Source organism: Chenopodium quinoa, unplaced genomic scaffold (assembly GCF_001683475.1).
Source record: "Chenopodium quinoa cultivar QQ74 unplaced genomic scaffold, ASM168347v1, whole genome shotgun sequence".
Taxonomy (NCBI): domain Eukaryota; kingdom Viridiplantae; phylum Streptophyta; class Magnoliopsida; order Caryophyllales; family Amaranthaceae; genus Chenopodium; species Chenopodium quinoa.
The window spans coordinates 5087845-5115351 of NW_018744304.1; the positions used below are offsets into that span (position 1 = coordinate 5087845).

The 27507-nt window shown below is 35.9% G+C and overlaps 1 protein-coding gene and 1 pseudogene across 1 annotated transcript; one reads left to right on the forward strand and one right to left on the reverse strand.

The window, feature by feature from the left end:
• The first annotated feature begins 256 nt into the window (after positions 1 to 256).
• On the forward strand, positions 257 to 25361 carry LOC110695678 (annotated as a pseudogene).
• LOC110695679 (protein trichome birefringence-like 8) lies at positions 25278 to 27277 on the reverse strand. The gene is made up of 3 exons (XM_021872911.1): positions 26303 to 27277; positions 25595 to 25984; positions 25278 to 25449 (listed from the first exon to the last, which is right to left on the reverse strand). The coding sequence occupies exons 1-3, from the start codon at positions 26665 to 26667 to the stop codon at positions 25278 to 25280; spliced, it is 927 nt and encodes a 308-aa protein (XP_021728603.1). The 5' UTR covers positions 26668 to 27277.
• Between the last annotated feature and the right edge of the window lie 230 nt (positions 27278 to 27507).

Genomic DNA, 27507 nt, shown 5'->3' on the forward strand with positions numbered 1-27507 from the left:
GCGTTTTATGCCCTACTGAATTTAAAAAAATACAGAAGGTAAAACGCTGTCTGGGACAGCGTTTACCAGTTGAATTTTTTTTAAAAAAAAACCAGGGGTAAAACGCTGTCCGAGACAGCGATTTACCCTGGAAGCTTAGTTTGGTAAATAGTTTTTCCACGCTACCATTTTTGTCAATAGTTTACGTTTAGAGCTCAAATTGGAAAAACGTTCCCACAATTCCATACACAGACAAAAAAAAAGGGTACAAATGTGACCTCCACATTTCCAAGGCCCAATCCATTGGCTTAACACACAATATTCCAAGGGGCATAAAGCATAAAAAGAAGTATAGATAAGAAAAAAAGTTCCTTATTCTAAGAGCCCAAATAAAGCAATCTTACATCTACCCAAAAAATGAAAAAAAATGGCTTAAACTTGACAAAACTCATCAAATTTACTGCTTTACAAAAATGAAGACATGTCAATTGCCTCGCCACTCAGCCAAATTTCCTGATTTTTAGGCTTCATCTTCATCTTCTCGAACACGCCATTTATTGTATTACAACCTCATCTTCTTCTTCACTGCTGTCACTTTGCGCGCTTACTCACTCACTCCATGTCTCTACTTCTCCCAAGGTTAGTCTCTTTGTTATTTACTTGATTAATCTTTTGTTTTGATTAGCTTTTCCTTTAATTTTTGAGAATTCCATTATTTTTGGGGATTAATGATGTTGAATTTTGGTTTAATTTTTATGAATTTTGGTAAAAATGGTGATGATTTTGGGATAATTCGATGTTTCCATTTTGTGGTTGTGTTTCGCAATTTGTTATGTAGAATTGTGGAGTTAATAATTTCGAATTCAGTGCTGTTGTAAGATTTTGTTTGAATTTGAAAGAGAATTTGAAAACTTGTCTTTCATTTTAATTTTTATCTTCGTGTTTAGCTGGTTTAAGCTGTTGTCGGATTTCTGGAAAAAAAAAAAAACAGTAAGTCGGATTTCTGAAAAAAAAATAGGATAATCAATAAGTTGTTGTCGGATTTCTCGAGCTTATATTATGGATTCGTGCCTTGGAAATGCGCGTTTCAATGAGAAGAGGTGAATAGGTGATTGAAAGATCAGAGAATGTTAAAGCATTTCTGGATCATTGTTTAGTTATATCAGATACTTATATTGTTTAGCTACTTAGATAGTTAGATCATATATTCTTTTTGATCATTATTTGGTGACATGAATGAGGATGCATTGATAGTACTAGTTAGTCTTTTAGTTCGTTACTTTACTGGATAGAAAAATGTATGTTGTGCTTGTTATGGCTTTGGTCGGAATCAAGACTTTGAGGCTTGATTGTGATAGACGAAAACAAATGAATTAGGGGTTGGCTTTTCCTAGTTGTTTGTTTATAATTGGCAATTATAATAATGACCACTTACTTAGAGTCAAAGTACAGGTGAAGATACTGATATAACATGTTTATATGATAATGTTTGCACTCACATAGTCACGTACTCACGTGTGCAAAGATGTGTACAGTCCATGCGATGGTGGGTGTACTTAGTAATGGGTGCATAATATAATTTTTAAAAGATAAGGTAACCTTGGATTTTGCAAGTAGTACCATGCACAGGCTGGTAGGCAAACACACTTTTGCTCGCGGGGGGTGGGGGGTGGGGGGGAGGGGTAGAAGCTGAGAAATTATATCAACTTTTTGATAACTGGTTTTTCCATTTAGGCTCCGTTTGTTTTGAAGGAAAACAATTGTTAGGGAAAATCACTTTTCAAGGAAAATAATTTTCAATGGAAAACATGATTTGAAAGAAAGTTTTCCTTTATTTGTCTGATTAGAGGAAAAATGAAGTAAAAGGAAAGGAAGGATGGGAGGAGAGTATAAGGAGAAGTAATGAGTGAAGAGGAAAATGTGGCATACCTTATTTTTCAAAGGAAAATGGTTTTCCTTTGCTAAAGTGCAATTTTCCACCTTTAGAAAATTTGTTTTCCATCTCTTATCAAAACAAATGAAGGAAAATGAAAAGATGAAGGAAAATAATTTTCCATGAAAATGTTTTCGACCAAAACAAAATGGGCCTTAATGACTTTTGGTTGTGGAACATAAACTTCATTTTTTTTTTCATTAGAGAAAGAGGAGTAAAAGAAACAAATAATATTTACAAAACTAGCAAGAGAACTAGTATTTACAAGATAATAGATTTAGATTAAGGGCATGACTCCCCCTATGCTATCATAATCATTGTCTCCAATGTTAAAAACAATAAAAGCGTATAAGAGGGGGAGAAAGAAAACAAACTCATGGAGGGCCACCTTGGGAGCTTGAACCTCATTTTCGGAAGTCAACTAACTCTGTATGAAGACTTTCGAATAAGTCTTCATTGTGGTGAAGGTCTCCGTTATGTCCTCATAAGACTTTTGGACGATGAGTCGGAGTTGATTTGACCAAAGCCGGTTTGCAAACTGGTTATTTGTTGCTCAAAGGTGATGTATCTTTCACCTTTGTTCTTCTTGATGAGGTTGTGGTCAAGGATGAAGGTCTCCTTCTTCTTCTTTCCAACCATAAGTACGTGAGAAAGAGAGTAAAGAAGCAAACAATATTCACAAAACTAGCATAAGGTGAACTAATATTCACAAGATAAGAGGTTTGGATTGCAAAAGGAGCAAACTTGGATTCAAGGGTTTTGGATATTAGGGAAGCACAAACAATGGAACATAGATTGTGAAATGACTCCCTTATGTCTCACTCAATTGTACAATTTCATATCTGATGCTCTGTGTAATGTGGTGGTTCTCTGAGTGCCTGTAGAGGATAGTGATATAGGAATTGTGCAGGATTTGGGCAATGTTGCAGGGTGATGACATTGGGAAGCCGGGAGCAGGTTTGAATGAGTTATTAATATATTGGGTTGAGTTTATTTTTCGACGCAGTTATGTGAAAACTTCTTACAATAGGGATTGGACTAGAGTGGAAAAAGGATTAACACTGCTTCTTACCTTTGCTCTTGTATGATTTGCATAAATTCACATAACAAGTTTCTTGTATGATTTGCATAAGTTCACATAACAAGTTGGAGAGAGAGAGGGAGGGAGGGGGGAGAGAGAGAGAGAGAGAGAGAGAGAGAGAGAGAGAGGTGATCGGAGCAAAGATTTTTAGGAGAGTTGATGAGAAAGAGGCTTTTAGGTAAAACAATTTTATCTCAATTTCACAAATGATACAATGAGAGCAAAAGTAATAAACAATTTCTAATAAGAAATACAAGGGGCTAAAACTCTAGAAAATATAATTTGTCCAATCCTGAAACAGTATAGTACTGTTTTTGTTTCTCAAAACAGCAAAACTGCATCCAAACCTATAGGCCAAAGCCATTCATAATTTCTCATGAAATGATATATGGAAAAGTATTTCTAGGAAACAAAAAACGATCTTCATTAGTGCCTAACTGTATAACATTCTTTTGGATTTTGCAAGTTGTGTCGTTTTGATTTCCTTTGTGATCTAGTGCTTATTAGTATTGTGTAGGCAGGTCACTTTATGTGGGAGCTCTATTATATAGTATTTGAAATGATGATGATTATTAATTAGTATGTCATTCCATATACATTCGTTTGTGATTTAAGTATGGCCCTTTTAACTGTTTCTCATTATTGAAAACCTACCGAATTTCTACTGTCAAAGATCATTAACATTTGGTAGCAACTTTAGTGGTTCCTTGAGTAAGAGCATCTCTTTCTTCCAAATATTTATTTAGAATCTTGGTCCACTTGAACCGAGAGTAATGTGTCGTGTCACCCTTGAAATAAATAATGCTTAACTTTGCATGTGTTCTTCATGAATCTACTGAATTTTGCCAATGGAAAAACATGAAGAAGAGAGAGGGGGGATATTCAAGTATATGACGAAAAAAGTATCATGTCATGACCTCATGAGTCATAAACAAGTCTTTTGTCTAAGAGTGAACTAATGGAAATATAAAGGAAACTTTGACTCATTGGTAGGAATAATGGGATACATATACCTACCTGATAATTTAAGTGCCACTCATGAACAAATTATTGGTGATTGTAGATGACGTAATCAGAACTCTAAAGGATTGTTGACTGTGGAGGATTTTTTTTCCTTAACATTTTTCTCATATATATCCATTGTTTCAATCAAGAAAGGAAACTGTTCTTTCTTGGAAATTTCCTGCACGTGACTCCCTTAAGAGTGGGAGTTAGGTGAGGTGACTAATTGGTTATGATTATAAGAGAGGTTTTTCTTTTTGAATTTTGTTGATAGGTTGGTGTGAGTGACATGATTTTCACTGTAACTTCTTTGCAAAAGGTTTTGAGCTTATTTTGACTGAGATAGAGGCCAGAATAACTGCAACCCGTCTGCGTTGGTTGTGAATGCGGTTTTGCATTGTTACTGTATCCTGGATTTTATACCATGGGGAGTGGAGGATAAATGTCTATTTCCGCTACTGCATTTCCTCTGTCTTTATTTAGTTAGATAGCCAAGGCCCCGTAGATGAATATGACAAACCCTTTTTCCTAGATAGCATGTTTGTGTACGGTAAATACTAATGATAGTTTGCAATCTTTGACGACCAGTTTAGTGTATTGCCCTTGATAATTGTTATTATATGTATTGTAGACGAGCTATTATCTCCTTTTGCAATATGAGGTACCTTGTTATGAAATTATTTGTTTCTATATATGGTAATTTAGTGGGGTTCTTCATCATTTCTTTCGGTATAATAATTTCTTGTACAAACTAATTCTTTCCAGATCTTACAACTGCAGGAGGGATTCTTGGTTGTTGTTACCATGTTCATTTTGCAATCTTATTGATACTATTGGATACAGTTGAATCTTTCTCATTTTCTTTCAGTGTTATTTCTATGTTCTGTAAATTAATAACGCATACCCAGATGTGGAACTGGTTATGAATGATAATTTATATTAGTAGGTGTTAATCTCCTATATAAACATATTGGACCTGTTGGCTAACTGTTGCCTTTTTTCAAGTTGTCATTCTATTTAAAGATCAACCAAAAAAGTTCTTTGTTTCTTTTCAAATTTAGGTTGGAAACTCATGCTTTTTTGTTCCTCTTACAATTGCAGCACTTCAGCTCAATGGGCTGCAAACAAATCAAGTAAAGTTCAATGTTTGTACAGAGTGGTAGACACAGATCACACAATATCTGAATGGGCTGGTTTTAGGAAGACTTTTTTGCAATGTACAGAGTTTGAAAATAGAAATAGTAGTCATAGTTGTAGGTATTTAAAGGTTCGAAACCATAGTTTATTTTCTCATAAACCAAAAAAGGCTCGGAACATCTTTCTATTCGCATCTGCTGATGATGGTGTGACAGTTAATGGGAGCCCTAAAGCTAGCACAAGTAAAGATGTTGAGGCAATGAGAATTAGTCTAGATCAAGCCCTAAAGAATGAGGACTACAAAGATGGGCTTGTCCAATCTTTATACGATGCAGCAAGATTTTTTGAGCTATCAATCAAGGAGCAAAGCTCACTGTCAAAAATGTCCTGGTTTTCAGCAGCCTGGCTTGGTGTTGACAAAAATGCTTGGGCAAAGACACTATCATATCAGGTTATAATGAAATCTTGTTTAGATGCTAATTTCTTCTGCATTCTTAACATCTTTTAAGGTGATAGATTAGAACACATTACACACATTGGTTTTGAGTCTTATATCATGTTTAATTGACTTTGCCCTTGCTATGATCATTGTTGTTGCTGAAGTGATATACTCTTGTTTACGCTCCAAGATAGGCATAAGGATGCTTATTTCACTATTTTTGTTGTGAATATACAACAATACCAAAGCCTTAGTCCCAAATTATTTGGGGTCGGCTAACAAGAATCTTTAGAAGGAACCATTCATGAAATAGAAAGGAACATAAGTACATAACAAGATAACCTTCTTGTTATGAATATACAGAGAAAGGAACATAACAAGATAAACTTCTTGTTATGAATATACTCAAGTAAATTGTGAGAGTGATGACAGTGTTATAATTTCTTCACCAATTGTTTCAGCTACATTTCTTATGAGAAAGTAACTGACCATACTTGTTTAGATGATACGGCTGGGATATGGAACTTGCTGTTGAACTCATGTTCTGTTTTATTATTTTAGGCTATAACTTGCCAAATCAATTACTACCTCCGGTTTGTATTATATGCAACTTTGGTGTATTATTTGTGAGACATAAAAAAATCCAAAGTTGCATATAATACGAACCAGAGGTAACACTTTTTTCTGATCCAATGTTGTCCCTAAGTCCTTTCTTGCTTCTATGCTCTCTCTTATGCACTGGCTTTTCCACAACAAAGTTTAAAAAAAAATAAAAATGTTGCTGAATCTGTATATCTATTGCCGCTGAATCATGTGACTTTTGCTAGAATGCCTAGTAAAGTAGCAATAAAGGTTTCTGAAGTACATGTGAACTTTAAGCAATATAGTTTAGAATTAACTATATTTAGTCTTATTAATTTTATTGATTACACATCTTTTACTTAAGTGTTCCCAAAACTTTCAAGGTCGCGTAGAATATAATCAATCATTTAATTTTCTCCGTAATTTCCCCAGGCTTCTGTATATGCTTTGCTGCAAGCTGCTAATGAGATCTCATCACGCAGGGATGGGAGGGACAGGGAAATAAATGCTGCTGTTCAGAGAAGGTAGATGTCTTTTGGCATAAAATGTTTGATGGTCGAAGTTGTATGTTCCCATTTGTTTTCAGCAAATCCTTTAAAAGTAAATATGCAATTATTGCAACAATAGTCTTTCCTGCCCTATTTGGGCTCTATGTGGTTTAACTTTTCTGAGTATCACCAATGTGCACAAGTAAAACTTGTTATTGACTTTATTTTTATTCTCCTATCAGAGGAGAACGGTTACCTATTTTAGTTTTGCATTTTTCCCCATCTTCAAATCCTCTAGTTATAATTGCTGTCTTGTATTTTGTTTATTCTTGGTACATTTTTTTTTTTGGTAAGTTATTCTTGGTACATTATGCAAAAAGGGTAAAATTCAAATTTGTAAATTGTCAAAGATTGATCTACTCCCGTATGATTTTATTGTATCTCAACTTGATTTTTTATCAATGAAGAGGAGAAAATACTTGTCAGATGAATATCCAAGGGCTTGCAGCACCATTCTTATTAGACACTTTCATAAGTTATCACTTTCATCTAACTAAGACCTTGCTCTCTTCATCTTTTTTTGGCTGAAGTGAAATTATTTTTGCCAAATTTAAATTATTTTCTCTGTTGAAAAATTACTTTTATTGAACTTATTTTAACTGAACTTAACTTATTTTTACTGAATTGATATTATTTTTATTGATTATTATTATTATTTGATAAGGTTAAGAGAACTAGGCCTTAGTTGAATTTAGTTTTGGATACTGCCGCAATACTCAAAATGATATGGCATTGACATTTGTTTTAGAATTATATGTCATGTGTCTGAAACGCCATCCTGCCTTGAACCATCTTAATGTGTGGTAATTTCCAAGGACTCCGTATGTAGCAACATCCTTTATGAGATATCTTGTTCATTTTATTGATTTTTTTTTTTTTTTGGTTCATTTCCTTTTTTATTTATTTATTTTTTTAATATATACTTTGGAGTTTGGACACTGTGTCAACTGATGAAAATTGCCTGAACCTTTTTATGGAGTGTAAAAGGTACTTTGTACAATGTACACTCGATGTCAAAATGACAATCTTGCTTGGCACTTGCAATATGTGCTTGTTCCTAGCTAATTGAAGGCCTATCATATTTCTAATTGAAAAATCATGTTTGATAAAAAGGAATAGAAGTCTGTTCAATATGATCTCACCTAGGGAGAACTTAGCCCCTCCTCTCTTCTGGGAGAGGAATTCAGATAGCTCTGTGGTCAATGTGACTACAGTAGTGAATCTAAGGTCAAAGTGACTACTGTAGTGAAACTGTGGGTCAAAGACAGGTAGAATCTAAATCGGGTGATCTAGGTCACCAGGATCAGAGGGGATCAAAGAGAAAAAGGCTCAAGAAGATGAGGTCAGCCTCAATTCATTTTTTTCTGATCAGACTTCCATTGCAACAGATCTGTATCTGTTACAATCATGTAAAACTGAATGATCTTATTTTAGCATCAATATTACCATAGGGAACAATAGTCACCATTCTCATGATCTTATCACTCACCTGGTGACCCGGGGGATTGGCTCTCACCACTAATTTTTTGGTTTTATGTCTTTGAATGTTTAACTTAATCAAAATTGGGTGAACCGGTGAACCCTCAAAGATTTCTGATGTTGTGACTGGCCAGCATCCATTTTGAAAGTGGAGCTATATCACAGAGCCAAATAAAATTAAGCCTAAAGAGCTACTGCCTTAGTTTGTTGAAGAAATCTTTCTTGAAGATCTCCATTATTGAATTTGCTATTCACTCTCCTAGTTTCGTTGTTAAATGTTCAATAAACCATTGATTTGGAACAGGTTTCTTGTAAAGCTGGTTTCATTACCCCGTGAGGTACTAAACAGCCACCAATTTCTAATTATTTCTAGTTGGATTTACCTCAATGTTCTGGTCACTGACATCTATAACAGAAAACGTCTAAACTCCTGTACAAGCCTTTATAGCTGTTTGCTGTCATAATTGCATCATTCATACGGAATAACTTCATATTTTAAGAATCCTACTGTGCTTTTTTTTTTTTTTTTTTTTTTTTTTTGGTTGGGAGAAAGAGGGGTGGGGGGAAAGGGATTCCCATCCCTATACCAGTGTTCAAGTAAAACACTTTGTTCTTATTTTATTGCTGCACTTAACTGTTTGCTTTCTGGTGATGCAGTTTGTTACGTCTTTCAGCTCCTTTGGAGAGTGCAATCAGGGAGAAGTTATCTGGCAAGCAGTCTGTACTTTTTGAATGGTTTTGGTCTCAAAAAAATTCCTGTTGTGGTAGCAACTTTTGTCGATCATTTTGAGAGGGACCCACGCTTTAGAGCTGTTACCTTGTATGTATTTGTAATATTTTGGGTGCTAATTTATTTGTCTATAACTACTTTTGTGTTCTAATCAAAACCCTAAATAAAATAAGTTCTCTTTTATTTCAGGTCTGGCGATAGAACGACACCAGGATCAGGTAATGCCAGTGATATATCACTCCTTGTGCTGGCTTTGGTATGTACTGCTGCAATATTAAAGCTTGGACCAGCCAAGATTTCTTGCTCACCGTTCTACTCCATGATCCCTGATATAACTGGTAGTTTGATGGATGTGCTAGTTGGTACCATTTCTATACATGAAGCTTACCATGCAGTAAAGGAAATTGGTCTGCCTAAAGAATTCTTGGTGCATTTTGGACCTCGAGCCGCATTCTGTGGAGTAACAGATGATTGCGAAACAGATGAAATGGTGTTTTGGGTGGATCTTGTGCAGAAGAAGTTACAAAGAGCTATAAGTAGAGACAAACTGTGGTCAAGACTCACCACATCCGAAAGCATTGAGGTGAGAACTAATCAGACTCGTAATTATCTTTGAGTTTTGACCTCACTTAAAATATATTTAATTGCTGCACATCTGGTCGAACGGTTTATATCTTCCTTTCAATCCTGTGGAGGAATAGTTTTATATTTTCCTTTCGTATATTTCCTTATGGGATGGAAAAAAAAGGGCATGGAGTGTGGTAAAGAAGTAAACACAGTGCAGAAATAGGAGTAGAGAATGTTGAATTCTCTGTTTGCTTGGTTTTTGCATTTTGCATCTAGTACACTGAAGGACATCAAAGATAACAGGAAAGCTATTTGTTTGTGTTCATTTTATATGTTTATCTTTTTACTCTCAAAACACTTGCAACAAAGACCTTGTTAAGATGGGATTTGTGAGGGTAAATGTTTTGCTGCTTGCTACTTTCCCTTCTTTATTTTGCTTCTGAAGACCCTTTGCAGATTTAATTTTTTTTTTTTGTAAGAAGCAAAAAGTATGAGTGAAGGGATGCAAGGAATCACTATTAAGAAGAGGGCATGTTAGTCATAGTCTATTATTAGTGACTTGGGGAATAAGTTAGAGGTTTGTTAGGAGAAATTTTCTACAAATAAGCCTCATTAGGAGGAATAAGGAAATGTGGAATATTGTGAGGATTGTTATTGGGAGAGAGTGAGCCTCTCGAAAGCTCATACTTGGGAGAGAATCCACCTCTCGAAAGTGGAATTATCATCCAAACTAGTGTAATTCTCATGTTATCAATATCATTATCATTTTTATCCCCTAATTTCTACCATTGTTAGAGCTCTAATGATGTCAGTTCCTAGCAAGGGAGTAGTTTGCACACAGAAAATAGCAATAATATGTCGTGTTCAAAGCAATGTTTATGAATTAATAAAATATGAGCATTGCATCTGCACTCTATTTGTTTGATCTTTGATTGATAAATAACTATTTAATTAATTATTGTCTAAAACAAATTAATGATTAATACTGTACCAAACAGCTAATAGAAAAGTCCTGATGATTACATGAATCACAAATGTAATAAGTGAGGCAAATTTTCACAATGGGCTCTTAATGACTAAAATAAATAGAAATCTTGGGTGTACTTTGCTGCAATATTCGTTGAGAAAATGGTTCTGGCCAGGGTTGCTGACAATGGCTCATGAGCAAGTGATTTAGTACAGGGATCCATGAATCTAATTGAAGCACCATTATTCCAGCTATTTTTGCAAATTTAATAGATTATTTTACTTGGTTCAAACAAAATTAAATTTTTATAAAAAATAATTCACAGTTGTAGCTGCAATTATGATGAACAGTCACATTGTCATGAAAGCAGTATCAGATGGGTGTTACATTTCACTTAATGTCATGTTAAGTCACATGGTTGTATCTGCAAAATGACTTAGCTTAAGCTTGACTTAAAATGTTGGCGAGTCAAATTGAGCTACCCCAAACGCAGACTTGACTCGTATCATAATGCAAGGAATCGATATTTAGGGAGGGGCATGTTAGTCATAATCTTTTAGTAGTAACTTGGGAAATAAGCTAGAGGTTTTTTAGGGGGGATTTTCTATAAAAAGGCCTCATTAGGAAGAATAAGGAAATGTTGAATATTGTGAGGCTTGTTATTGGGAGAGAGTGAGCCTCTCGAAGGCTCATACTTGGAGAGCATCCACCTCTCGAAAGTGGAATTATCATTCAGTCTAGTGTGATCTTCATTTTAATGTATAATCGTCATTGTACTTGGTTGTGCTGATGTATCAATGTCCGTGGTTACATTCATATATCATGGGGCATGGAACATAAGGATTGAGACATTAGTTTTGTAAGGGTAGGCTTCCAGAGGCAGATGATATGTAAAGCTCTCTGTTATAGGGAGACTAGGCAGCACTAGATGAGGGATTGTGATTGGAATTGTCAATTGTACATGCATGGTTGAATGTAAGTGTAAGTGCAGAGAACTTAGGCTGGTTATTGAGGAGGAAACAGTCACTCACTTGTGGAGATTTAAGTTAACAACCTGTAGACGTAGTGAAAAGTGAAATTTAACATAGGAATATTGTGTCTTTTAAACAGAAATGAAAACCATATAACTTTATGTTAGATTTAAGCAGAAACTTGTATGCTTTAATTTTTTAGTACTCTTAGAGTATACGGTTTGTTATTTATTTTGAAATTCCAGTGCACTCAAGTGTAACACTGCTCAAGTCTTTGGCATAAATAAGCATCTTTTCCAATTCTCATACTTGATGGAGACAAACTAATAATATAAAAAAGGAAAGAGCTATTTGTGACGAAGTTGGTGGAAATGTTATTTATTGGGAAAGATGGTGCAAAGGTTTCTATATGATATTTAAGAGTATAAATGAAAAGAAGTGGATTCATAAGCAATTTTAACTAATTCAAAGAGGACTTGATAGATATTGAGATTTTATCAAATATTTTTGCTGAAGTAGTTTAGATTTGTTGATTGGTTTATTTATTTTCATTGTTGCAACATTGCAGGTATTGGAGAAGGACCTAGCAATTTTTGGATTTTTTGTTGCCCTAGGTAGAAGTACAAAATCTTTCCTGGCAGCAAATGGTTTTGATAAAATTCCTGTACCAATTGAGGGCTTCATCAGGTAGTTCTTTTAAAATACGTAGTGTGTTGCATGAATCTCTACCGGTTTCTTTTTGTGGTTAACTTTTCCTCTGTACTTAGTATCTATTAATTTCTTGCTCACATATGTAGATACCTTGTTGGGGGTTGTGTGCTGTATTATCCACAGTTCTCTTCAATAAGCTCTTATGAACTTTTTGTTGAGGTAAGAACGTTGTGATCTTATAAAATATATATATATCTAGTGAGTAAAAGTTGTATTTATGTAGGTAATGATTTGACAGGTAGTCTGTGAAGAGTTGGATTGGCTTCCTTTCTATCCTGGTTACAGTAACACCATCAAAGGCTCACTTGGGCATAATAACAAGTCTGAATTGCCTCCAAATCCAGAGGCTGTACCACAAGCACTAGATGTTTGCTCACGTTGGATCCGAGTGTTTATTAAACACAGTAAGTGGGTTGAGAACCCTTCCAATGTGAAAGCAGCATGGTTTCTTTCAAAAGGGTAAGCATTGTTTGGCCTTTTTTTGGAGGCCTTCCTGCTGTATTGCTATACTTCTTCATTTCTGCTCGCTAGTGTTGACATATCAGTTTTCTAACAGACTTCACAAGCTTGGGAGTTCCATGGAGGAATTTGGGCTGCTAAAGTAAGTTCTCTCTTTTTTCTTGAATATACAAAAAGGTTGCAAGGGTTCATGGGAAGTTAAAATGAACTGATATAAATCTAGAGTACCTTTGCATGGCCTGGAATTTTCTAATTCCATTGTGGGTTTCCTATGCTGAAACATCATTTAGGTCTTACTGTTTCTGTAGAGTAATAAAAGTAAGCGTGCAAGAGTTGTCCCTGTGGCTTGATATTAAATGTGCATTTAGGATGTCCATATCAAAGATACCAATCAAGATTTAAAGAGCTTGCGCTTTTGTCAAGCCAAAACTGGTCTAAAATTCACCAAAATTACAAAGCGCAGACTTGCATCTACTAGGGTGATTTGTTGATGTGTGGTCAATGTGTTGATGTAACTTGAATGGTTCAAATTTCCAGTATGATCCCCTGCGCCCCTGAAATTACTTATTAAATTAATTTGCTTCATACTTTGACTCAGGGATGAATTATCCAGGAGTAAGATTAAGAGATCTGTTGAGAGAGTTGAAGCTAATTCTAGCTTTAATTCTAGGGAGGACCCCTATTCTTTTGACCAGGTATTCATTTTTGTTTTTCTTTTTTTTGTGTGTATATATTTTGCATAAAGAAACTATGATTACAAAGGCCACTGGAAATTTCTGTCTCTCTTCATGGAAAGGTTGTCTTTTCAATTACATACTCAGCTCCATAATAATGGCAACACTTCTCTTTTATAAAAGTTTGAACCTATATCACAAATTCACAACAGTAATTTGTTTGGTAACTGACTCTCTCTTTCTCTCTCCTCATCAATCAATCAAACCCTTAATCCCATAAGTGGGGTTGGCTACATGAACCCAAAAATTATTATTCCGTATAGTCATCCACAAAAATGTTCCTCCTCCATCCCTTACGATCAAATGCCTCGTGCTCATGTTAATCCATGTTCTTCATAATTCCTTCCAACCATGACATTTTTCGGTCTCCCTCTCCCTCGTTTAACCCCTCCATGGTCCCACTCCTCCACTCCTCGTACCGGTGCACCCTTGGGTCTCCGTCTTACATGTTTGAACCAACGTAGGCGGCTTTCCCTTAGTTTGTCTGCAATGCCTGCCACACCCACTTTCTTGCGAATAACCTCATTTCTAATTGTCTCTTACCGTGTTCTTGCACATCCATCTTAACATGCGCATTTTCGTAACCTCCATCTTTTTAATGTGCTCCTACTTAGAAGTCACCATAGAGCAACACTGGTCTTATGGCAATCCTGTAGAATTTCCCTTTCAATTGTAGGGGAATGCTTCGGTCACATAATACTCCCATGGCCCCTCTCCATTTAAGCCAACCCGATTTAATATTGTGGGCTATGTCTTGATCAATCTCTCCTGGTCAAATGAGTCCTATTTAATTTCTCTTCTCATCACGTGAGTTCCTGAAGTTTTGGCCTCCCTTCATCTTGCAATTAATATGGGATGAAGTATTATTATTTCATTTTCGTCGATAAGAAAATTTAGTTGCTTTCTTCGGATGGCTGATATTGGGGGTTTGTGTCAGGCACTGGAAAATGTTGAAGAGGCTTTAGTCAGATTGGAAACATTGATCCAAGAGATGCATGTATCCAGTTCTGGTTCCGGAAAAGAACACCTAAAAGCCGCTTGCTCTGATCTTGAAAAAATTAGGAAACTTAAGAAAGAAGCGGAATTTCTTGAGGCATCTTTTAGAGCTAAGGCGGCTTCTCTCCAGGAGGTATCTTTTATTATCTTTCTTATATCCTTATCTCCTTCCTTTCATTTTGTCTTGAAATGATCTATGTAACAATGGACATCAATCTAAGATTCCTTTAATGGGTCACAGAATTTTTCTGCCATATTCTTACTGAATAGTATAATTGTCTTCTCATGTGATTAAGTGGAAATTATATCATAACTAACCCCTACATCTAGACCTCTGTACTTGGTATAGAAGTATATAAGGGTCACCTACTCAGGGAACGGGATAAGTCAGTCAAATCAAGAACTGAAGTTTCACAAGCTCAAAAATAAGCTAGTTCTAAGAGAATGATTGGTGATTAGCTATTAGATTACTAAACTACCAATATAACAATTAAAACAAGTTTGTTGATTTAGATCTCAGCAATAAGAAGGCACTAGGGAGCTAGAAATTAGACTTTAACAGCACACAAATGAGTAACAACAGGGATTAAGGAAATTAAGGGGATGAAATTAAATTGGGACTTAGGTTTTTACCTCTATCAAGCATGCAAATTCAAGCAATAACATATTATCCAAAGCGAGTAGGATTTTTATCTTGATTTTGTTTCCTAACTACTCTCAAGATTAATAAGCACCTACTAACGGGATCTCTCTCCTAGTCAAGATTCAGATAGTCTCACTTGAAATAGGCTCAAGAGATAGGTAGAGAGGCAACAAAGCAGCCATTCATGTGGCCACAGTATATGCAAACAGTTTTCCAACCTGCAATGAATCAATCATCAATCTTATTCTACCTTAGACCTTCAACATTAGGTCAAATAGAGCATTGATCTAGTTTTTAACCAAGCCCCCTAGCTAACAAGACTACTCATGATGCATGTTATCAATTTCTGCTAATAATTGAATAAAATCAAGCTTGATGGCCTTAAACATATTAATCATGGAAGGTTTAACACGATTACTTTAACCAAAAATATGAAGTTTTAAGTTCAAAATATGAAAATCTACAAACCTGAAGTAAGAAATGAATAGATGAAAATGATAAATTTACAAACCCATATCAAACTCCTTACAACTAATAAGAACATAATTAAACTAAAAATAAAATCTAAAAACAAGTTACCACTTACCAAGTAAAATTAAAAATAATAACCAGATCAAAAAAGCTTGTAATTGCTTGCTGATCTGTGTAGTCTAGAGGGCTAAAATAATTAAAAAAAAAATTAAAGACTCGGAGTAAAACAACACTGTCAGGAAAAAATTCTGAAGCTGTAATTGAATTGAAGTGTAACAATGACTTCTTAAACCCTGAAGCTCAAATAAGAAAAATTGAAAAAACAAAAAAAATGAAGTGCAACAATGACTTCTTAAACCCTGAAGCTGAAATAAGAAAACTCAGAGTAAAACAACACTGTCAGGAAAAAAATCCAGGTTGCAGGACCATGCAAGGATTGCACGACCGGTCATGCAACCTGTAATTGCTTGCTGATCTGTAGTCTAGAGGGCCAGAACAACCTTTCGCATTTTGCCCGACAATATCGCTTGCTGGGGAAGGGCTCTGGAACTACTGCATGACAGTGCTAATTGCTAAAAGCTGCACAGTTGGACATGCAACAGTTGTTCAGAACAACCCTTGGGTATACATGGTCCAAAAACTTGAAAAAAGTATATGGGAGGTCTACATGACCTTGCAGAATGTTGCACAGCCAGTCGTGCCTAGTACAGACCTTTTGTTAATTTTAAATTTTTAAGCTCCAATGTTTTTTCGAGGTGCTGCTACCTTCCCCAGGCTTTTCAAATCTTTCTTTGGAAACTCCATTTCTTTAAGCTTTTGCACCTTGTCTTCATTTCACTCAATATAGGAGCCATCCCACATTACTCTAAGGCCTTGAACCGGAAATTAAAAGACAAAACACAACCCACCCACCCAACAAAACGCACACAAAAAAGTGCAAAACTAAGCTAAAAAACGCCAAGTATTGAGGTGATTTTGAATAATATTATTATGAGAAGTCAAATGTGTTGAGCTTTTAAATGATAAATATAGGGTGGAAGGACCCTACTTATACCTGAGTTAAGAATTTGATGGACATAAATGTTACTCATTATTATGCAGGTTGGTTCCTTGTATTTGACTTCTAAGAAAGGGTAGATATGCATGCTTATTGCTCGATCTCCACTTTAGAGTCTCTGCCCCTAGTCTCATGAGTTCATCTCTTATTTTATTTTTATACAATTAATTTGAGTCCATTGAAGCAGACGACTACTTTAAGTTACATGGATTGATTACAAAGTCAAATGAGCAATATTGTATCCTTTGGTGTTTCGATGCCTCAACTTATATACTCTTTGTTGTGTATTCCCTCTGCTCCATTATGATGGTTCCAATATTTTCACAATTTCCAGTGCACATCTTTAACTATCAATATCTTTAGTTACATATGAGTATTGATTATGAAAGTCGATTATTTGAAATTACACACTATGGTGAATCTAACAAGATCCCACATGATAATATTTTTTCTTGTATATTGATTAGAATGCATGGTCTATGTTTTGTCTCTATGACCAAGACATTCCAAATGGAAACATTAAAAGGTAACAGAGGGAGCATCCTACCAAAGGGGGGGGGGGGTTATTGAATCGAAACAAAATAGTAACCCAGTATTGAACTCTATGAGGGATTGGGAACATTTTGGGCCTTTTTGAATAATTCAATATTTCTCTTTCTTTACACTAAAATGCCATGCTCATCAATCAGGAAAACGATGATGTTAAATCAACTTCCACTGGCGATGGAAGCAGATCTATGAAAGGAAAAGATGGTGCTCTTGTGCTGGACAAGAACAACAGGTATGCATATAAACAGTTGGGAAAGCTTCCTGTTGCCAAATGTTTCATTATGATACTTATTGCTGTCATCAAATTTCTCCAACATATATGATGTGAGACTAATCTGCAAAACTACAGTTTTGGAGCTTTCAGTAATCTTCTTGGTTTATGGAACAGTTTATGGAACTTCCTGTTCCCACCTTCGGTGAAGAAGCCTGGCCTTGAATCTTCCAAGACTGCTGATACTACTGTATGCATCATCTTTACATAATTTTTCATCTGGAATTTCTTATGCTATTTCTTCATTCTTCTGTATACCAAGCTATGTTTCTTTGTGAGGAATTAAATACTGAGAGATAATTTGTTTATCTGTAGAACTGTGTTTTACTAATTATGAATACGTCCCAGTATTGTATGCTATTAATTTAAGTCAATATCTACATGAACATTTGAAACATTAGAAACAAGTCATGATCTGGGCTGTTAAATTATTTTTATCAAAAAGACTGAAATTGTAGGTTGTGGCCATATCTTCTAGCTTTGGGGTCTATCTTTTTTTTTTTTTTTTGAGAAAATTGGGCTCTGTCTATCTAGCTAATGATCAGATGTAAAAATTGAGTAAAGTGCTAAACTAGGGTCCATCATTACATTCTCGATTTTGGTTATCAATCGTAATTAGGAAGACAGGGAAAACTCTGTTGCTATTGAGAAGAGCACATAGCGTGCCTCAGGCCTTCTAGGCGTTGTCATCTTAGCACCTCGGTAAGGTGGCTCGTGACTTGAGTTATGAAGGAGTGGGTCTTAAGAAGGGTTTTCTCGATAGGATTTGATTTATTGGTTAGTCATTAATTGTCAATCGTGTGGACATGTCTGCTGATTGTATTCTTTTTTCTTTTATGAAATTTCTTTTTTTTTTTTTTTTATCTAAAAAAACCCAAAGTGTCCATGAAGTAATTTGTATCTTTCTGTATTCTTCTTTATCTGAGCCTCAGGATGTTATCTTTGTTGTCTTGATTCTTATTTACCTTAGAAAATGCAGGGTAACAGATCCTTGGGTTTATCCAGCTTGTCAAGTGCAGACACTGGAAAGTCAGATTCTAATGAAATTTATCGTTTTGAAATCTTGAGGAGTGAACTCATGGAGCTAGAAAAACGAGTTCAAAGCAGCACTACAGACTCTGAAAGTGAAGAGGTACTATTATTTTCCCTTATTTTTGTGTGTGGTTGGGAAAAGAAGGGGGGTGGGTTTACAAAATAATATCTCAGATCCATGTCTCTCGTGATTGGTGTTTAAAGCTATAAACAGACTTCATGTCTTTTTCCAGTAATACTGTTGCTTCAATGCCCTGTGATATCTCAGATCCATATTTTTTAAGAATGCTTTTTTTTAAGTTTACTATTTGTGATCTTTGGAGCGGTTTCTAGTATGTTTTGTCAGGAATATACCGAGGAGTTCATTCTTTGGCCAAACAAGAGAAGAAAAAGGCAAAAATCCAAAAACCCATTCTATCCATCAGTCTACCCAAATACCTGTCACAAAACCTTTTAGAATAGAGAGGATAAATCTAGCTTTTGTTACCCTTCCAAGCTCTAGCATATTCAGCATACATATAGTTTTCCATTATATAGTTTTTAAGAAGTTGTATTTACGTGCTAAATAAACTTGGCTTTAACATACTTTCTAGTTTTTGGGGTAGGTATAGAAATATAAAGCCAGAGGGAGAAGGAATAGCACCTTGAAGTTTAAATGTGCTACAGCAATCACATTTGTCTTTGACTCTTTGTAAACAAAATTTACTTGCTAAAGCAGTTATTTTATATTCTTCTTAGTGCTTTTCCATAAGTAAGAATTACATCAAAAAATAATGAAGCTTTGTTTCAATTATCTCTATTCAGGAAACTGAGTATCCCATTGCAATAAGAGGTACTGAATTAATACAAGTGCAAAAGGATGAGAGCTTAATTGGAAAGTCATTTGAAAAGCTGAAAGAGACGAGCACGGTATGCACACTTACCCTATTAATGTATGTTTTGTCATTGTGAATAGAACAGTGATCCTGCATTAAAGTTGATGGTGTTAAGAGAAATGAAGACTAAGGCCCTGTTCTCTTCACCTTAAAAAAATAATTCAATTCGGTAAAAGAAAAAAATTTAGTTCAGTAAAAATAAGTTAAGTTTAGTAAAAAATAATTTCAGTTCAGTAAAAATCATTAACTATAAAGAAGAAATATAACAAAGAGTCTGTAAAAATAATTTCATTTCAACAAAAATAATTTCATTTCAGTAAAAATAATTTAAGTCTAACAAAAATACTTTCAATTGAGTAAAAATAATTTCAGTTCAGCAAAAATAAGGTGAAGTGAACAGGGCTAAGTGATTAATATAACACTGACTTGTTATATTCCATTGTTCTTTTTTGGAATTTATATTTATAGATCTGTTCTGCCCATAGAAATTGCATTAGGTGGTAAGATGTAATTGAAACTTTTACTTTCTCTGACTTAAGTTGATGCAAATTATTTTCACGATATGGTTTAATACATGGTTGGCCACTTTAAGTTCTGTGTGTAACTGAGAATGATAGCTGGTAGTACTGATCATTGAGCTTTCTTTTGATAAATCAACAAGACTACTGTTCTTTTCAGTAGTTGGGGCAAAATTTTTACTTTCCATTATTCCCTCTGCTAAGAAAAAATTTTGCATTTAAAATTGTGTGTCTACAGCCTTTTCCAAAAGGAAAATTTGTAAATAATAATCTCAACTTTGCTCCATTTTCATTTAATAATCCCAACTTTGGATTATTCTAGAATAATCCCAACTTATGAGGGTATTAACTTTCTTCAATCCCATTGACCGGTTACCTGTTGAATGGTTTTTTTTTTTCCTTTTAACTGCCACGTGGCGCAATTTTATTGGATTAAAAAAATTCAAAAACAAAAAAGAACAAAACAAAAAAAAAAAAACAAAAAAAAAAAAAAAAAAACCCACCCAAACTTCACGCCCAACCAGAACCTTGACGCCACCAATACGCCACCAGAATCTTGATGCTGGCCGGCTGCCGCCATTCCCCCTTCCCTACGCTGGTTCCTCTCTCCGCGCCAATTTCCCCTTTCCCTCCGTGCTGGTGAGTCGATTCACCCACTCACCGGTGCCTTTCTTCCCTCGTTTCCGCCCTTCCCCCCCCCCCCCCCACCACCACCACCACCAAATCTCCCTTGAAACACTCAAAACGCATAAAAACCACCTTCCTCACTTTCAAAAACCCCCATACACCCTTCCCCAGACCCCCACCATCGAAAACTCTAGCCACTAAGGTTTCGGGAGTGGAGGGGCAGATTGGAGTTTTTGGGAGTGGAGGGGTTTGCTTGGTGTTGCGTGGGAGAATAGGAGGGAGTTTCGGGGAGGGGGGAAATCGCCGGCGACACCGGCAAGGGATGCAGTGGCCGCCGGAGGACTGGGCACTGGTGGGATTAAGGTGGGCCTGTGGGGGAAAGGGAGGAGTGTAGGTGGATGTGGTGGTGTTTTTTTTTTTGTTTTTTACTTTTTTTTTTTTAAATTTGGACCAATCCGGACTTGACACGTGTCAAGTTACCTATATAATAGGTCATTGACTTTTATTGATTGGTTTGAGATCGAAGAAAGAAAACAACCCCCAAAGTTGGGATTATTAAAAGAAAATGGAACAAAGTTAGGATTATTATTTACAAATTTTCCTTTCTAAATAGGGGAAGCATATTTAATTAGTTATATGGCTGTCTTTGATTGCCTTCCATATTGGTCTTGTCTTTTTTTCTTTTCTTTTTTTTTTTTTTTTCAAAGGAGGTACAAACTGAAAGAAAGAAAAAGCAAAATAAAACCAAACAAATACCTACGGATGGACTAAATGTGGTATAGCCACACCCCTAGAATCCTCCTCTAAAATACGACTAAGCTCAACTGGAACATTATAAATATACTCTAAAGGAGAGTCATGATTCATGAACAACTTTGCGGTTGGCCAAACAATCCGCCGCTCTATTTTCTTCTTTAAACACATGTGCTACCTTAGTTGACCAGCTTGGATCATTGAGCAGCTTCTGACAGTAGGTGATGTCGTGGATGTTTTCTCCCCTTGGTACTTCCTTCTTGCTTAAGGCCTGAACACACGCAATATTGTCCATCTGGACTTCTAGCTTATCAATCTGCAGATTACGAGCTAACTCCAATCCTCTAGTCAAGGCCAGTACTTCAGCTCTGAATGCGGTGCTGTAGCCAAAATTCGAATGAAATGCTGCAACAAATTGCCATTATAATCTCGAATAATAGCACCTCCTCCCGCTGGACCTGGCAACCTTTCACAGCACCATCACAATTTAGCGTATACAAGCCATAATCAGGAGCTTGCCAAGCCACAAATATATGTTTCTTCCTAATACCAGCCCCCTGCTCTTCACCTAGCACCCCTCTTAGCGCTCTTTTGGCCTCTTCATATCAAACTTGTAAGAAAGCTACAAAATCGATGGGAAATTCATCCCGCCTGTTAAAGGTGAAACAATTTCTCCACCTCCAAATCCACCAAATGGCAATCCCAAAATAAGTGACCCAACGTTCTTCCTCATCTTGGTCCGGATTTTTCATATTTTGTACAATCCATTCCTATGTTGCCTTGATAAAATTGTAGGCTTATCGAAGGGGTGAGGGTCTTCCTCCAAACTAATCTTGCGGTTGGGCAAGTCTTGGAGAATATTCAGTGCGACACATATGTAGCACTTTGGATCGTCTGTGAGCTTCCTCTTGAACCTATTTAAATTCCCAAGCACCCTATCATGGCATGCCAACCATAAAAATGCTCGGATTTGTTCGTTGTTAGACCGGAGCTTTCCAAACTATATCCCGGCACTCATCATCATGATACAAAGTGGCTGATCGAATGGTGAATTTCCCTTTATTTCCATCTTTCCAAAACACCAAATCACCCAAACTTGAATCTTTTCTTACCTCGTGGTTTTGGATTTTCTTGAGAGAAATCTCATTAAGGTACAGGCTGAAGATGTTCCATCTCTAGCCAATATCTTCTTCCCATATCACTTGGACCATAACCTTTACAATCTCTTCTCGTGTGACAAGGTCTCTTAGGGGTTCGTCAGTGCACCATCTATGCTCCCAAAATAAGGTGTTCATGCCATCCCTTATTGTTGTTTGAACTCCTTCTATAAACTTGGCATTTTCAGCTATACCACTCCAAACGTTGGACATTCCAGCCTTTGGTTTGAACATCTCTACATCGTAACGGCCTTTACAATACTTAGCTCGAAGCACTCTAGCCCAAAGGCGGATAGGACTCGCCACCCTAGCTTTGTGAGAAAGGCAGCATTCGCTTGCATAGCCGAATAAATCCCAATTCCACCTTGATCTCTAGGCCTTTGTAGAGTTTCCCAAGCTAGCAAATGCTTCTTTGTTCATCATTGCCACCCCAAACAAATTGGCAGGTTTTTTTATCAATGGACTCGCAAATGGACTTGGGTATCTTGGCCATCTACATTGAATACATCGCCATCGTCGATAGAGTAGAAGTAGCAAGAGTTATTCTCCCACCAAGAGATAAATACTTTGACTTCTATCTCGACAATCTCCTATCTATATTTTCACAAAGATGTTGAAACGTTTCCTTTGTGACCCTGCTTGTTGTTGGCATCCCCAAGTACATCCCAAGGTCTTTGGTGGGTTCCATTTGTAAAGCCGAGCTAATGCCAATTGGCTGCCAAATCCACATTCTTCGAAAAATAAACTCGTGACTTGGCTAAGCTCACTTTTTGACCCAAGGCATCACAAAATCTACGAAGACAATCATGAATTGCTTCGGGTTGATAGACACATGCCTCCGCACATAATATGATATCATCCGCAAAGAAAAGATTAGAAAGCAATGGTCCATCCCTACTAGCTTCGATGGGCTTCCACTTCTTTAGAATGATTGCTTCTTCAATCGTTTGATAGAACCTTTCCATGCACATAACAAACAAATAAGGTGAAAGTGGATCCCCTTGTCTCACCCCTCTTAAAGGTTTTGAAACTTTGGGATGGGTCTCTGTTCAATAGCACTTGGAGTGAAGCCAAAGGGATACACTCCATAATTAATTCTGCCATAAAAATAGGTAGATTCATTTAAACCATCGTATCTCGGATGAAAGACCATCTCAAGCTATCATAGGCTTTTTCAAAATCGATTTCAATTGCCATGTATCCTTTCTCTCCTTGTTTTCTTCTCATGGTATGGATGACTTCTTGGACAATTACAATGTTGTCTGTAATTTGATGCCCCAGAACAAAACTTGGCGTATTTGATATTAGATGAGGGACAGAGGGAGGACAAGTTTCAACCGATTCACAATCACTTTTGTGATTACTTTTGTATGCCACATTACATAACCCAATGGGTCGGAATTGGGATGCTAGTTCCGGATTTTCAGTTTTCGGAATCAAGGAAATGAATGTGTCATTTAGGTGTTCAGGCAACCCTTTTCCTTCAAGAATACATATTGAAGACCATGAAAAGTTTAATTGGTCTTGTCCTTGATTGGCTTCCATATTGGTCTTGTCTTTGATTGGCTTCTTTATTGCTCTGCGATAAAATAGTATTCCATCCACAAATAACAGCCATATTAAACTTTTTATGGTCTTCAATATGTATTTTTTTACCTTACCTAGGTCTGATTGTAAGTGTTTTCAATTTACAGACTTAACTACTTTCTGAAATATATGTAATAATTTCTATTTTAAGTTATACCAATATATATTACGGAGTTGTTCCAAGTATGGCTAATTTTACAAGGCTTAATTCCAAAAGTCAAACATGAACTATATGTGGACAACATATTGTCCAATTGTTTTTGTTCCAATTAATGATCTGCTGAATTCTACTCAGCAACTGTGGTACTTCAAAAAAAAAGTATTATGTTAATTATAATTATTACTTTTCGGTAGGATGTTTGGCAAGGCACTCAACTTCTAGCTATTGATGTTGCTGCTGCTGCGGGGCTCCTTAGAAGAGCAATAATAGGCGATGAACTAACTGAAAAGGAGAAGAAGTATCTTCGTAGAACCTGTACTGACATGGCGTCAGTGGTTCCAATTGGAGTTCTCATGCTTCTTCCTGTGAGTTTCTTAGCCCAATGTTATGCATGTTTCTCATGCTTCGTTTGACAGATTACAATGACTTGGGATCAAAATTTTGGTCTATATAGTATAAAAGACAAATAGTAATCATGTCTTTTACTTCCCATAATTGACAGGTCACTGCAGTTGGACATGCAGCAATGTTGGCAGCCATCCAAAGATATGTTCCAGCCTTGGTGTGTTTTCTGGATCTGTACTCCCAAATTTGAATTTTGTGTTGCAAAAAACCTTAATTATCGGTGTCCACTAAACTACATATATCTTGCAGATACCGTCACCATATGGGTCAGAACGGCTGGATCTACTAAGGCAGCTTGATAAAGTGAAGCAGACCAGTGCTGAGGATTCAAAGCTGGAGGACAATAATGTTGAGGATTCAACGTGAAGCTGAATTAAATCAATTAATCCTTCTGACTGTTGATACAAAAGGCAACTACATATGATTGACCTTAGTTTCTCTTGGTTCTAAAATCTTTTGCCAGCAGCTGCGAGTAAAGAAGTTCATTCCATATGTCTGGAACCCCGGGAAGACACCAATGGCTACAGTCTTCTATGAAGTGCTGTTCAGAAAGTGGCTCGCGATGGATCGATGGGTGGCCATCCATTCTAAACTCAGACAGATATGTAATATTCAAAAAATTGACCATCATCTCATTGCCTTCCATTTCTTTGACCACATCTAGAACATATTGGTTGAATGGCGGATCTGCCTGCAGATTCTTTTTGCTCGTCTCAGGTGCCAGGCTATCTCTACAAGTACCTCCTGTATCCCATGTTCCATTCCTGAGACACACATTCTTGTAAATTCAGAAACATAGCTTCATTAATATTTATTCATGATAGTGTTGTCAAAAGTGTTACAGTAACAATAAAGAATTAAGTGCAGTGCCTGTAATGAACTGGAGCATAGCTTCGGAAAAAAATGTGGCTTCTTTGTGAATTTAACTTCTCTTCTGCCCATGACTTTAGTGTCCTCATCGACCTTCGAAAAGCTTCCGTGTAATCCATTGTCATATTTACAACCCCTCCTTCCTGAAAGTAAATGCCCCTGAAAATGAAGAATAGGTAACATGATCTTGTTTGCCAGTTTGTTTTTGTTTTTTTTTTTTTTTTGTTTTATTAAAACAGATTAGTTATGAAAAAGAATGTTAGTGACTGCAATTATAGTGAAAAACAAATATATCAGTACATACGACCCAATAGTTTTCGCCTCATTCCACCAGTGACCATTATTGAAGACGAAAACATCTGCTCCTGGCCATTTCTCCGACCACCAGTGGAGCTTGTCAACCTTAATAGCTCCATGTACTTGTCCTGGCGAGTTAGGTGGTGGACGGCTTAGTCGTACAAGGAAGGGGACACGGTAATACTCAACACTCAAGTTGAAGTCTTGAAATATCATTGAGAAATAGCCTTTGTGCTTGGTTATAGGAACTCCATTTGCTTCATATATTAATGATTTGTTTGAAACTCCGGTTGATAGCATGCATAATAGTGACTCCCATTGGTTTCTACCTATCGAATCTCCGGCGAATATTATCCTTCCATTCCTGCTTCTCTCTAGAAAATCACTTGCATTGAATCTGAGACACATAAATTTTAGGCACCTTAGCATACATATGCTTCATACATTGAATGACATAGCATGTTTTTTGTCAAAAAAACATCATTTATTAGTGGATTAGAGGTAACTTGACATTGTATAGATATTCTAATTAACCTTTACCAGAACAATGTGATAGTCGTAAACGCAGTAGAGAACATAAAGGATAAACTTCCGTCGTGAAAGATTTTTTATTTGTTCGAATGAGCCACAAGGACAATCCGGCACATATCAAATTAGAACTAATAACAAAATAGGAGAAAAAATCATTTGATAATAAAAAATAAAGAGTACGTACCTAGGAAGATCACACCCATGAGGTTGCCATCGCCAATGACGGAAGCTTGTATTAGCACGTCCATTCTGATGACACCGGAACCCGGGATCGAGAAACCGGCAACTCTCGTCGTAGCTATGAAAAGGGTAGTTCTCATCCCACACCCATTCTCCATTGGAATAGTCACAAGTTTGTAGTTTTTGTTGAAAAGGAGAATAGTAACGAAGGTATTGGAGATCATAAGGGTTTATGATATTTGATATTGCAAAAATTATTATGGCAATTAAAATGAAAAATGACAAAATATAGGCATGTTTTTTTATGGTGATAGAATTGGTAGGTGTATATAGGCTTATGATTCTCTGTGTTTGAGTTTGGAGATCCATATCAAAAGGAGCAAAATATTCTAACTGTTTTTTTGGAGAGCTCACGTCGGTTTGGTTATTAACGAAAAAAATAATATTTTGGGAGAAAGATGAATTGTTTAATATTTAGCTGGTTAAATTCATATTATCTGTATCAAAAATTATAATAAAAAAAAAAGAAAAGAAAAAAACAGCTGATTAATTTCATTAAAACTACTAGTAATAATTTTTGATAAGTAATGCCGTGGATTATCGGGCAGAAATTAAGCGATGAATAGTTTAATGATTTATGTATTTAATACTTCGTAATAATTTGATCCAATGCATTTTTATCTTTATATGCACTCAATAATAAAGATGAACCAATATCTATTTTTATAAAATGCACGTTGGTTGTGCCCGCACTATCTCTATCATTGGTTGATTAATTCGTAAGTTAGGAAATAAAGAATGAGTTAATTGAATCGAAATGGTCTTGCATAGTTGCATGCACGCGTTTTGAGATTAAGCAAAATTTGGATCTAATTAATTGAAAATTTGGATCCAATTAACAAGATAGATCGTCAAAAAAAAAACAAAAAACAAAAAAAAACAAAGGGTATTAATAAGAAATTATTTTTTCTTTTTTTTTTAAATAGAACTAGTATAAAAATTTGTGATACACAATACTCAAGGAGGGTTTTTTTTTTTTTGACGAATAATCAATACATAACACTAGTACTCCCTAAGGGAGTAAAAGATACATTTTCTTTTTAAATTTTTTGTGTTGTAATTATCTTTTAGATTTTTCAGTTAATATGATACAATCCGTACATATACTAATTTTTCCAATATCCAAAATCATCCATTGCACAACGGTTA